Raw genomic sequence first — 14,664 nt, 5'->3', positions numbered from 1 at the left:
TTATTTTAAGAAAAGCACATTGATGGCTTTAAAAAAAGATTACAGCTGCAGTTAGGACGTCTGAGTTATATAATGTTTCTAAAGAAAATCATAACGTTCACTTTTAAATGATAAGAATAATTAGGATTTGGGATCCTTACCTAGTCACTATTTTCCATTTCTTTTCTGTTTGTTTCCAAATAAAACTTAAGAACCTGTTAGGTATGTAAGGTGACTGTAAAGTTTGTAAACGCTTATACTCAGATGTTTATTATCTCTTTCCATAGACTCACTCAGTTATTCCTCCTATGGCCTCATAGACTTTCTTGTTGGTAATAACGGTTGCCATTTTTTCGAGTAGCAGCAGTATGCCAAGCACTCAGATAAATCGTCTCAACGGCATTTTGCTTACTGACACTTGCCCGTGATCTTACAGCTTGTAAATGCCAGAACCAGATTTTGACCAGGGTTCTAAGTGATCTCAAAGCCTGCATTCCTACCACTGCACTCTGTTATTAATACTTGGAATGGTGCAGTATTGGCATCAATCCTAAATAGCATGGTTCTTCAGGTCAAGTTCCTGAGAGATTTTTGGCCCGTATCTTAGTGGAAGATTGGACTAAAATCTGCATTAGTCTTCTACTTTGTTTGTTTATTTGTTTTTGTTTTTCTTTTTTTAAGATTTGGTGTGCGAATGGAAAGGAAAGAGTATTTTTGGGATTCATTTTGTTATAGTTTGAATTTATATAATTCTTCTCATTTGGACTTCTCCCTTCCTGGTACTTATTATTTTTTTAGATGATTTTAATTTGCTGTTGCCTCTAAAAGGAACATAAATGTGTATATTGTATCTCAGTAGGATATGCTCTGTAATTAATTTTGAATTTATAAAATCTAGGCACTTGTTATGAGTTAATTATTTTATCGGAATTAAACATTTTCTATAAATTGGTGTTTGACTATATTTCAGATTCAGTGTTCTTAGTCAAGCTGACCTCTGCCTCTTCTAAGAATGTTAAGGAAAGGAAAATTAACGAATGATTGTGTCTTTCAACATGTTAGTCCTAGTTGGTTTATTTTGCTAATGTATTTTTCCTTTCAAAGTTTTAAAAATATAATCCTGTCTGAAATTCATACTAAAACTAAGATCTTGAAAGTACTAGTTACTTGATTTTCTTATGTTAATCCTTAGTAGCAGACTACTTCTTACTCAAACTTGTCCCCTTGTGACAACCCCATAAACTGTAAAGTTCCCTTCCATTAATTCATCTTTGAAAGCCCCGAAGAAATCCCACCTTTCTCTGAAAGCTTTCCGTGCTTTCCCTAGCCATAATTAAACTCTACTTCATGTCCTTTCTAGGAGCACTTTTTATAGCCACCATTGTAGTCTTCCCTGTATTTTTCTCACTTATATTTATTTCTCTCCTCAAGAAGATTGTGAATAGCCTCTGTATTTTCCCCACAGAGCCTCATTCAACACTGCCTATAGTTTGAACTCGGCAGATTTTTAAGTTGAATGTCTTCAGGGAATCTTCTCACATAATTAAAAAAATAACCTTTCAGATGGGAAGCACTTGCTCATTTTTGCCTACCACAAAAATGAAAAATGTCAGCCACAAAAGAAGAATACATCTGGCATGTGTGTCTGTGAGATTTTTAGAGTGTCAGCTTCAGGAGGTTGCAGGGCCTGCTCCATGACAGCAGGCTGAAAGTGCTGAGTTCTTACCAGTAGAGGGTGGGCCTGTGTGTGTGATTTCTACTGGATGAGCCAGTTAGACCCCAATGGTGGTAGACTCCATGCTCATGATAATACCTTCCATGGAATTATAAACTTGCTTCTCTCTTCTCTAAATCCTCCTAAAATATCAATATTAGTGTCAGAAGAAAAATCCTATGTAAAGTTTATGTAGAACCCTATTTTAAAAGGACGTTAGAATCCCTGTTATTCCATAGTTGGTGAAAATGGAAACCTATCCTACATTTACAGAAAGGGAGAAAGGAGCTGTTATTTTTCTCCCAAAGTTATTCACACAAATTAAATATCTGATATACTCTATACTTATAAATACAAAATAAAGGAGAGGCTATTACTGCAAAACAGACATTTCCTTTTCAAAGCATTGGTACCTAAGGAAAGAAAATACTGTTTAATTCTTCTATTATAATACAAATTTAAGATATTCTTAATGACTAATATGATTTTCAACTTTTTAATTGATGTTGTTTTGTACATATTTTAAGGTTTGATTTTTCCTTTTTATTATTAAAATGTGATCATTTCTGATATACATGATCTTTTTTTTTTTTGTCACCCATTCCCTGTTCTCAATATCTAGCATAATACTGTGTAAGTGATTAATTCAGGGGTCCCCAACCCCTGGGCCGCAGACCAGTATTGGTCTGTGGCCTGTGAGGAACCGGGCTTCACAGCAGGACGTGAGTGGCCGGCGGTGAGCGAGCAAAGCTTCATCTGCCGCTCCCCATCGCTCCCCATCGCTCCCCGTCGCTCCCCATCGCTCGCATTACCACCTGAACCATCTCCCCTCCCTCACCCCCGGTCTGTGGAAAAATTGTCTTCCATGAAACCGGTCCCTGATGCCAGAAAGGTTGGGGACTGATGAATTAATTGATATTTGAGTTGAATGAATAGCTTACAAGGAACATTCATGCACCAAGCTTAGAGAGGATAGTCTTATAATTTTAAAAATAGTCCTTCTTAGTGAGATCTGAAATAATAGGATTCTAGTCAGCCACATAGGGAAAACTATGGAGAAATAAATTACCATATAATAATGTAGAATTATACTTTTATGGTACTTTAAATGTTCCCATGCAATGTCATATACTGTTATTTAATTTAATTTTCTCAGCAGTCTGGGAAGGAAATGGTATTCTGGTTTTAGAACTGGGGAAATGGAGATTCAGAGTAGTTATGTGAATGCTCAAGTCATTAACATCCTCGTAGGGCTAAGATCTGATTTCAGAGCTTTTGCTACTTCCCCCTTGCTTATCAGACTTTAGCTCTACGGTCCATTCTATTCCTTGAACAAGCTCCTGCCCCAGAGCCTTTGTTGTTGCTCTAGCTTGTTCTCTAATTCTTGGAGAGCCCTTGCCCCTGAGCTACTTGTGGACATTTCCTCTCATCCAGGTCATGGCTCAAATGTCTTCTAGTAATTCAGGTTTGAGAGGCCTACCCTGTTCACCTCAGCTGAAGTTATCCCTCTATTCTACGTACACAAGCATCCTCTGTGTCCTTCATTACACTAATTGCAGTCTTAACATTATCTTGTTTATTTGTTGCCTTATTATTGTCTGCTTTTCCTGACTAGGATCTAAGATCCACATATGAGGGCAAGAACCCTCTGTCTCTATCACTGCCATATCTTTAGCACTCAGTGCACGTTTGTTGAGGAGAAGAAAAAGAGAGGAAGAATGAGGCTAAGAGTTGGAGAGGGAGAGAGAATAAGAATGAGAATCTAGACCCAAGTCTCAGACTTCTTTCCCCGAAGGGCTTAGTAGGAGTGCATATGTTAGAAGAAGTCTAATAAACACATCCAACTCCGATTGGAGTAAGGCATATAATTGCAACCTGTACACAGGGATTTCCTTTTTGCGGATGACAACATCCATACCTATTTTAGCTCTCAACTGCAGGACTCCAAACTTAGCGAGACTGAATAAGTTGAGTATAAAATCATAGAAATATTTTGGGTTGCCCAATTAATGCTATTACTTCACCTTCATGTAGTTGCAGGTAGTTACTGGGAATCCATGAGACCAGATATGAAGCACTAAGTTACATATAGCACCTCTCTTTAAGTTTACATGCCAGGATATAGTCATTGACCACAACCATAATACAGGAGGTGGTACCATGTTGTTTGAAGACTTCTCTTGGGGATAAATCCCTCTTTGTGTTTGTGTGTGTGTGTGTGTGTATGTAAGAATATATGTACATATATGTATGTATATATTACACATTTGTAATAAACTATGGTAAAATGCATATGAGAATTATAACCTCACTACTATAAACTTTACCAGTTTTATGGAGTTGAGGGGAAGTCTAATCAGGACGTAGAATAAGATATGCTCATGTCCCTCTCATTGGTCACCTTTGACACCAATCTTTTAATTTAAATACTCCAGGGAGGAGTTACTCTCTTCTCTGGTGCCCCATGTCTCACCTAGGACTTTGTACATAGAACTATTTCGGGGTTCATCTTCCATAAGGACTCTGAGACTCTAGAAGTAACTCTCCTTGGAGGTCTAACAATACTCTGAAATTACTGGTACTTGGAGTATGGATATTTTCATTTTGCTAAGATAGTCAATGGTTTATGGCTCTGGATGATGATAAGATTGGGAATTTTTTAAAAAGTATTAATAGGCATAGTAAAATTTACTAAAAATCAGTCATTGACAATAAAATTGTTTATTTTGATTCATGAGATAATTCATATGTCTTTCTCTTTTTATTCTAGTCCTAAAGAATATTCTTACATATAATAAAGAATTCCCATTTGATGTTCAGCCTGTCCCCTTAAGGTAAAATAAATAAGCACCAATATTTGTCTTCTTATTCTATCATCTTATTTTATACCTATTTTTCAGAGATTTCTGGATGTTTTATATCAATGTTGGTATACTGATATCATTAGTAGTAACATATTAGCATTTTATGTCAGCATTTTTTATATCAACATCTTACCTAGGAAATGAGTAGCTATGAGGCTTCTCCAGTATATTTAGTTTTGTAGCTCACTCTTTTTTCTGTCCTTTTGCATGTAGAAGAATTTTAGCACCTGGTGAAGAAGAGAATTTGGAATTTGAAGAAGATGAAGAAGAGGGTGGTGCTGGAGCAGGGTCTCCTGATGCCTTTCCTGCTAGAGTTCCTGGTGAGTATCACTTGTTAAAAACATACATTACTTAACTCAATACAAGGCCAAGGTGTTTGGAACTTATTTTGGTATTTGCTAGTAGAGAGTAAAACCTCTCCAGGGTTCATGCCAATCTTAAGCAAATGGTCATGTTTTGGGCAGTAGCTGTTTTATAAGTATAGTCTGAAAGTATCTTACTGTCTGTTTTGGGGTTCCAAAGACCACCTTCGCGTTTGGAGATTCACTAGGAGGACTCAACAGGACTCAGCATGTGATTGTACTCACAGCTGTGATTTATTCCAGAGAAAGAATACAAAAACAAAGTCAGCAAAGGGAAAAGGTGCATGAGCGAAGTCTGGGGGAAACCAGGTGTAAGCTTCCAAGAGTCCTTTTCCAGTGGAGTCACATAGCTTGTGCTTGATTCCTCTAGTGACAGGTTGTAATGACACATGTGAAGTGTCCACTAGGGAAGCGGGATGCACGTTATAGACTCCATGCCCAGAGCTGTTACTGGCGGCTGATCACATAGACACCCTCTGCCTAGCACTGACCAAAATTCCAGACTCCTAGAAGGAAAGCAGATAATTCAGCATAAACCATGTTGTTTGTAAAAATAACTTAGGCACAGTGACCATTCTTATCAGGGGATAGTAGGAACCCTCCCAAAATCCAGATTCCCAGACTCTAGTCAGGGGTCGACCTTGTACTCAGGCCTTTCTAAGAGTAACAGTCTCAGACCTGCTATGTTAACTCTTTTCTGTACACTGTTGTAAGTACTTCTTTAATTAATCAAATAGTGGTCATTAAAACTGGACCCAGGGAGAATGAATACTAAGCAAATGCCCTTTTCTTCCCATCTTGTTTTAGGAAAGCAAATAACGTATGGCAAGGCTTTTTTGTTTACAGAAGATCTTCCCTCTCTGTCAGGAACCTAGGCAGGCACCCTGGATGCATTTCTTGCTTCTCCCAATGACTGTTTTATTCTGTCCTGTTCTTATACAGCACACAGTTTTCATTCTGGTGAACTGTAATAGCTCACTTCAGTGTACCATGCTGATCTCTTGTGATGTATTTCAAAACAGACGCCAGAAGCTTTAAAGTACAGCTAGGTACAATTTATGTATTACCCTGATAACTTTCTTGGTAATAAAAGTACAGGCAGACCTTGGAGATGCTGCAGGTTTGGTTCCAGACCACCGCAATAAAGTGAGTATTGCAAGAAAGCGAGTCACACAGATTTATTGATTTCCCAGTACATATAAAAGTTACGTGTACACTATAGTCTGTGTTAAGCGTGTGATAGCATTATGTCTAAAAAAACAAGGTACATACTTTGATTAAAAATATACTTTATTGCCGGGACTTCCTTGGTGGTCCAGTGGTTAAGAAACTGCCTTCCAGCGCGGGGGACTCGGGTTCGATCCCTGCTCAGGGAACTAAGATCCCACATGCCGTGGGGCAGCTAAGCCCGCGCGCTGCAACTACTGAGCCCGTGTGCCACAACTAGAGAGCTCACATGCTGCAACTACATAGCCCACGTGCTCTGGAGTCCATGCACTGCAACTACTGAGCCTGCACGCTCTGGAAACCACGCTCCACAACTAGAGAGGAGCCTGTGTGCCGCAGCCAAGACCCGACACAGCCATAAATAAATAAATAAACAAATATTAAAAAAAGAAAAAAACTTTATTGTTAAAAAAATGCTAGCCCTCATCTGAACCTTCAGCTAGTTGTAACCTTCTTGCTGGTGGAGAGTTTTGTCTAACGTTGACGGCTGCTGACTGATCAGGGTGGTGGTTGCAGAAGGTTGGGGCAGCTGTGGCACCTTCTTAAAATCAGAGCACAGTGAAGTTTGCCACCTAGGTTGACTCTTCCTTTCACAGTTTCTCTCTAGCATGCAGTGCTATTTAATGGCACTTCACCCATAGTAGAACTTCTTTCAAAATTGGAGTCAAGTCTCTCAAACCTTGCCACTGTCTATCAACTAAGTCTATGTAATGGTCTAAATTTTTTGTTGCCATTTTAACAATCTTCACAGCATCTTCACCAGGAGTAGATTCCATCTCAAGAAACCACTTTCTTTGCTCATCTGTACGAAGCAATTCCTCATCTGTTAAAGTTTTATGAGATGGCAGCGATTCAGTCACATCTTCCGGCTCCACTTCTAAGTCTAGTTCTCTTGCTATTTCCACCACATCTGTGGTTCCAATGGTAACATCAAAGATCAGTGATCACAGATCACTGTAACAATAATGAAAAAGTTTGAAATATTGCAAGAATTATCAAAATGTGACAAAAGAGACATGAAGTGAACAAATGCTGTCAGAAAAATGGCGCCAGTAGACTGGCTTGCTTGCTTGACACAGGGTTACCACAGATGTTCAATTTGTAAAAAATGAGATATCTGTGAAGTGCAATAAAGTACTACAGTAATAATAGTGATATTCCAGTGTTTATAATGCCCCTTGGGGAGGAGGCATTATGGAGTTGAAGCAACATAGACTTGAACCAACAGACACTGGGCTTGAGTCTAATCTCTGTCCATTACTAGTTGCACCTATTCTTAAACCAGTTTAACCTCAATTTCTTTATTTATAAAATGGGATGATAATCACACCTACTCATAAGGTTCCTGTGAAGACTAAACAAGGTACAACATGTAAAGCTTTTAGCACAGTACCTGTCACATGCTGAATATTAGTGAGGTGATTATTCTCATCATCTTTCAATGGAGATAACAATACCTACACTATAGGATTATTGGGACAATTACTGTAGATGGTAGCTCTTATTGTTAATAATGTTTCTTTGGTATAGGGCATTATTCCTAATGTACCTTGCTTTATGAAAAGAGAGATGTATTTTTCTTGTTTTTGTCATATATGTAGGAAATTTCAAAATTGCTGAGATGGTGAGAGAAATTATCTTGCTGTTTTACTAACTGAATAGTTGTTATTCCCTTTGCAAGCCACATATGACCATTGCCGTAGCTTCCAGTACTATAAATTTCTATCTGACTTGGTTGTTTGCTCACTTGCTGCACTTCTGTAGCAAACAAGATCTTTAAAGCAGATGATGTAAGCCATGAAACATACGGATCAAGGTTTTTATGAGGTTCAGGTTGCTGAGTTGAAAAGAAACTTCTGCCATAAATTAAATCCATTTGCTATGTAAGAGTAAGCCCAAACTGAATAGATTTTTGTAAACTGATATAGCATTGTGATATTTCATTTCAGAGGTACAGAAGGCTTACTGAACCCTTCCATTCTCTGAATTTCTTTTTTGAACGAGTACATGTAGTTTAATTAGCTGTTTTTAGTTTGGGGTCATTATTGTCCACGACCTATAGGTGTCATTAAAAAATGACTCGTAAAATTGTATTCATTGACATCATCAAAATAACAAGATGGCATTTAACCTTTAACTTAACTGTAAAGCAGGAAACGTTTTATTTTCCTTGTTATTCTGAGAGAATCCAAGATTTTAGTTATGCCTAGGCTGTGTTTGCATTTGGTGGCAAGATAGTTCTGGGAATTGTTGTGACTTTTAATTTATTATCTTTGTTTTTATATAAGTTACTGAATTGTAAGTTTGTTGTGACTTTTTTTGAAAGTCACGTTTATTGAGGTGTCACTTACATATACAACATTCACCCTTTTTAGTGTGCAGGTTTATGCGTGCTGACAAACGCCTACAGGCCTGTAACCAGCACCCCTGTGAGGCTGATGAGGAATAAGGTATGGTGTGCAGATGTGGTAGGACCCAGAATCGTTTTTTCCCATTTAAAACCGAAAGCGACTTTTTAGCCAGCCTTTAATGGGGGGAGGGGGGGAGGTAGATATTATCTTACCTTTTTTGATATTAATCTTTTTCCTTTTCAAAATTTAAAAAACTTATATGGCAAACATCATAAATTTTTGTTAAATAATTGGATTAAGCCAAAGTAGGATTTAATTCTTCTAAAGGTAGGCTTGGTAGATTTCATTTAAATCAAGGATATAAATTTATAACGTGTTTTTTATGGCCTAAAAATGTATTGACATTGCTGAATATAAAGCTCTTAAAATCATAAGCCCAATAAATATGAATAAAAAATAGCCAAGACACAATTTTCAAGATTTTAAAAAACATTTTTTTACTGAGTGACGTGATTAAACTCAAACATAGGCTTAGCAGGTTCAAAATTATACAAATGTGTTGGTTTTTTGAGCTCTTATATAGGCTTAAATATGCATAAAACATGTTTATTTTTGAAACTAAAAATAAAGAATGAAATTTACCTCTTCAGCGTGAAACCTGTGCTTGGGTTTTCCTGCACAAGTACTCAATTCTGAGTTGAACTTGAGAAATAAGCAAACATGAATTTCATTTTCAGTTGAAATGAAGTTTTTTCTTGCTCACACATATAAGAAGTTGAAAATTGCAGCAAAATGTTCATTGCTTTCCTATGACTATCAGGGCATCCTTCTTTCACAGAAATCCAGAGCATGCCTAGGGGCACAGCGGTGAATATCATCTCAAGGGTACGGTTAGACCACAGCTCACTAAGTTCTTTTTCTTCTCCCAAAATCTCAAGTTCTCAGGCTGTGCAGAGGAATCAGAGAAAGTGTTCCTCACCCAGGCATTTATTAGTATGTAAAGGGAAGGAAAATAACTCTTTGATTTTGTTCTCTTGTTCTCCAGACTGGTTTTTAATAAGATGTAAGACTTATTTATATTTTCTCTCTCTCTCAAGCCCAAGTAGTCATGGAAATATTTCAGGATTTCCTTTTAAAGTTAATTCTTTTTCTTTTAAATCCAAGAATCCTGTCACTTGAAGTTAAAGGGCTTTCTTCAGAGCTTTGCAGAGACTGGTTCATATGAAATGTCTGTTAAGTATGCTACCTCCTGCAGCCCTCATCTTCAAAGCACCCGGCAACATCTGGCCTCCTTTCTTGAAAGTACTCTGGCAATTCAACCTTGCAACTCAGACACCTGTGGGGAACTCTCCCTTCCTTGCTGTAGGGAATGATGGATTGCCCTTTTTAAACTAGCATTTCTACATGAAGCACATGCCCACTGACTCCTTCTAGACTTTGTGGATGTGTGTTTATTATTTTTTTTTCCAAAATGTGATAGTGACACTGATATACTCTTTATGTATGCAAACAACTTCAATCAGCTATAATTTTAATTTCATAGACCTAGATACAATATTATTTAAATGATAATGGCCCCTAAGATTTTTTTCAAACTTTTAAAGCAGTTTTAAACACGAACAAACATCTTAACAGTTTTTCAAACTCTTTTTCGTGAAAGCTTAGAGGAACCCATTTTCCTCAACTGCTAGACAATAAATTACTTGCTAGAAGAACTTGTATGTGTATTTTAATGTTTTACCACAATTTCTACCTCTAAATTGAATTCAGTATTTCAAAACAAATAAATGGTCCCTCCATAACTTTTTATCTACCTGCAATGTCAGTTGCAAAGATTATCTATTGCCAGAATTTGAAGACACATTTAATGTTACCTATCTACCAAATATTGTGGCTGGTTTGAACAATATCATTATCTTAAATCGTGTTTAAAATTATCCCAGAATAACTAAAGTATTTTTCTTGAAAGAAAAAAAAATGCTACTTAAATGCAAAGTATTATCATGTATGTCCTTTTTTTTTTTATCACGCTTTAGCAGCACAAAGAAATGTGCACTTAAAAAATATTGGATGACAGGGATTTCCCTGGTGGTCCAGTGGGTAAGACTCCGTGCTCCCAATGCAGGGCACCTGGGTTTGATCCCTGGTTGGGGAACTAGATCCTGCATGCATGCTGCAACTAAGAGTTTGCATGCCGCAACTAGGAAACCCGTATGCTGCAACTAAGAAGCCCACATGCCACCACTGAGACCCGGTACAGCCTAAATAAATTAATTAATTAATTTAAAAAAAGAAAGAAATTTGGATGACAGAGAATCTGTGTCAATAGTACTAGATACGTGAGTTTAGTTACAAGTATTACAAATTTAAAGCAATGAAAACTAACAAGATTATATGTATTATCACATATATATGATATTGCTTAGTCTACATTTTGGACACCTGACTGAATTCTGCTGTAAGTGTGGATAAAAAAATTAATATACTCCTTGTTAGTGATGTTTAACTTCTGAAGCACTAAGGCAAAATAAGGACCAACTCACCTCTTATTTTAGAACCAACACCCGTGGGAACATCTGTACAATATCACATAAAACGTCAAGCAAATAAAGTTACTTAATAAGCAAACTCAAATCACAGGGTTTTCAAAAGAGATAATTCTCAGTAATTATCCAAAAAGTCATTGCCTCTTTAGGAGTCTTATCTAGGTGATGATATACTACTGTTTTGGAACAAAGACCATCATGCCATTTTTCATTATAGACCAGGAAGAAAAATCATGCGAGGACAGGGTCTTAAAGGATTTCATTGACTTCAGTTTCCGTGTAACCTCTGTTTTCTTCTGTGGACTTAACACACAGACTCCTGGTCTCTGGGCTGGCGGTCCATTCCTAGTCTGGTTCTCCGAAATCTCTCTCTTCCAGAGTGTCTTGGCCCCATACAGAGAACCAACCAGTCCATGTGAGGAGATCCTCCTTACGGAGGTTCTGCAGTGTTATCAGCTTCCCTTGGAACAGAGGAGTTGTAGGTGAAGGACGAGGACTGCAGCTGCTCCTCTGCTTCTGCCCCTAGGTTCTTCAGGACCATTTTTTTTTTAGATACCATATATATGTGTTAGCATATGGTATTTGTTTTTCTCTTTCTGACTTACTTCACTCTGTATGACAGACTCTAGGTCCATCCACCTCACTACAAATATCTCAATTTCGTTTCTTTTTATGGCTGAGTAATATTCCATTGTATATATGTGCCACATCTTCTTTATCCATTCATCCGATGATGGACATTAGGTTGCTTCCATCTCCTGGCTATTGTAAATAGAGCTGCAATGAACATTTTGGTACATGACTCTTTTTGAATTATGGTTTTCTCAGGGTATATGCCCAGTAGTGGGATTGCTGGGTCGTATGGTAGTTCTATTTTTAGTTTTTTAAGGAATCTCCATACTGTTCCCCATAGTGGCTGTATCAATTTACATTCCCACCAACAGTGTAAGAGGGTTCCCTTCACTCTGTTTATTTTAAATGGCTATTAGAACCTCAAAATATTAGCACCTTGTCAATGGTTGTGATTTGTAGTTAAGTGATTTTTTGTATGTTTGTGGAGCCATAGCTGTGTTCATAAATTGTCTTCTACAGTTGATGCACTATGGAATAGGACAAGTTGGATTACTGGTCCAAATACAACATATTGATAAATAGTTTTCATCATCAAGGTGGACTTTGGTGTGTCCCCTATTGCCCTAGTGCAGTAAAATGACCCTGGAGCTTGTGATTCGTTTTTGTTACCTTATCAGTATCATCTGTAGGCTTAGGTTTGGAATCCTCCTCTCCTAGCTCATACCTCTTCTTCAGAAGCCACATTGAATCAAATAATTCCCCCCAGTTTTCTTTGACAGCAGTAGGACATGTTTGCTCCAGTTGGTGGTACACTGGGGAGGTAGGGCAGGTAAATCAGAAGAGGCTGACAGCACCGGGCGGCCTTCCTCCATGCACTGTAGAGCTTACCAGCTGCCAGTGGCTGCCCCTTTCTCGCGTCAAAAACTAAAAATGGATCCAACCAGATGAACGTGGTCCTACTGCCCATTGCCATATGAGGCTCAAAGACCAATAATAGAGTTGCTGTAGGGACTGCCCAGTCTCTGTCCCTCACAGTGAACACGCATTGCTCAGTGCACAAAGTTCAGGTGGCATTTATTCCTTCTTAATCACTCTATTTTGTGGAGCTCCTAGCCACAGCTCCAGCACACCCCTAGGATTCTGCGGAAACCTGGTTGAGAAATCCTGGTTTAGGCAGTTACCTGTATGGCCTCCCGAAGACATCCATATTCCAATCCCCAGAGCCTGTGAGCATGTATGTTACATGGCAAGGGGACTTACGTTAAGGACCTTGAGATGCAGATTATCCTGCAGGTCCTTTTTAGGCTTTGTGGACAATTAAATTACAAAAGTGGCAAATGGGACGTGGCAGTTAGAAGCATGGACTCTAGGGTCAGACTGCTGTGTGATAATGGAAAAGTTACCTAACTTTTCTGTGCCCCAGTTTTCACCTTCTGCTAACTAAATGGGACTGACATTAACACCTATATCATAGAATTATTGTGAGGATTAAATGAGTTGACACATATAAAGTTAGAACGTTGCCTGGCACGTAGTTAAGTGTTCTGTAAGCATTGATTATCTGTTGTTTATGCAGTGCTACCACATAGAAGAACATTTGTTATTTTTGATCCTTGCTCTAGATTTAATAGCAAATTATTCTAGCTGGAAAAGCTTAGTCTATACCAGATCATGTATGATCATTTCTTTTCTTATCCTGATTATAGTCTTCAAGTTTTACAAGTGTAGTTGCTTGTTCTCCTGTTACTTTATATAGTTGAATATTTTAATTGTTCATTTAGAAATCTTCTTTTAATGTAGTGCTTTGATTTCTGATTATCATATGGTTTTACCTTTGATACATAAACATGCTACCTTTCTCATCTAACCCAGGAGCTGCAGGTGGTATGGTATTATGCTAGTATTTTATCTTCTTTCACGCACATGTCATATAAGACAGTGCATCGATACATATATAATATATATATTATCTAGCCATTTGTTTACTAGAACATAATATAACCTTTAGAGCTGTGAAATTCATTTATTTATTCAACAATACATTAACTCAAAAAGGATCTGTTTATTACTAATGCCAAACAATAAAAAAAATGAGTGGTTACCCAGATTTGTCTTTCAAGAAGCTTACTATGTAGTCAACAAGACAAAGCCAACAGTACATAATTATGGTTAGAGATGTGCACAGTGTGTTATGGATAAGCAAAAAAAAGAAGGCTAAGGGAGTTCAGCACAGGGAATCTAGCCTGAACTGAGACTCCGAGTGTGTAGGAGTTGGTCATACAGGGAGAGAGCACATTGGAAACCATCATGAAATACCTTGAATATTCACCTTTTTATATCATTTGTCGTCTTCATTTTATTGTCAGCTTGCAGATGCTCTTTAATAGGTGTAATGAGGGTGAAACTGAACCTTCATGATGGAATGTTTTCATACTACCTGGAATTATAGAATAATGAAGCTGAATAAATTAACTTGCAGCTTGAAATCACTGCCTTTATATTGAATTGTTAGAAATATATTTAGTGGTTAGATTAGATTTTAGTGTGGTCTGAGGCAAAAAGGTTTGTTGGTAATGAGGAAAGAAATGTCATCCCATTCATTCATTTCAACTAAAAGAGCTAGACAGTTATAGATTATGAACTGATTCATCCAAAGGTAGAAACCAGTTTTAATGTTCACTTGGGAAAAACATAGTCTCATATCATTGACTTTGAATATTGGATAAGAAATTACCTTTTGACTGTCAAAGAAAGAAAGCCATAGTCAACGTACAAAAGACAAGGGGCTGACATCCTTAACATATAAATAAAAATTTTAAGTTGCAACAACAAAAACCAACAAGCACATTAAAAGACTGGGCAAAAGACATGAACAGACAGTACACACGTACATACAGACACACAAAGATGTACAAATAGCCCTTAAACATATGAAAAGATACTCAACTTATAATAAGAGACATGCAAATTAAAACTACTGTTGCTTGGGCTGTGACAGATGCTCATTCATCACTGGTAGGAATACAAAATCGTACAGTCCCTTTGGAG

At 37.5% G+C, this 14,664-nt stretch overlaps 1 protein-coding gene across 1 annotated transcript in view; it reads left to right on the top strand.

The window, feature by feature from the left end:
• AIDA (axin interactor, dorsalization associated) overlaps positions 1–14,664 on the top strand; it is a 42,572-nt gene that overhangs the window by 17,094 nt on the left and 10,814 nt on the right. Inside the window, exons 5-6 of the mRNA XM_029230518.1 lie at positions 4,464–4,527; positions 4,771–4,877. Of these exons, the coding sequence (XP_029086351.1) occupies positions 4,464–4,527; positions 4,771–4,877 (171 nt within the window). The remainder of the gene's footprint in view (positions 1–4,463; positions 4,528–4,770; positions 4,878–14,664) is intronic.

This window comes from Monodon monoceros, unplaced genomic scaffold (assembly GCF_005190385.1).
Source record: "Monodon monoceros isolate NGI ecotype Baffin Bay Population unplaced genomic scaffold, NGI_Narwhal_1 Super_Scaffold_18, whole genome shotgun sequence".
NCBI classification, from domain to species: Eukaryota; Metazoa; Chordata; class Mammalia; order Artiodactyla; family Monodontidae; genus Monodon; species Monodon monoceros.
This window is presented reverse-complemented; position numbering and strand designations above follow the sequence as displayed.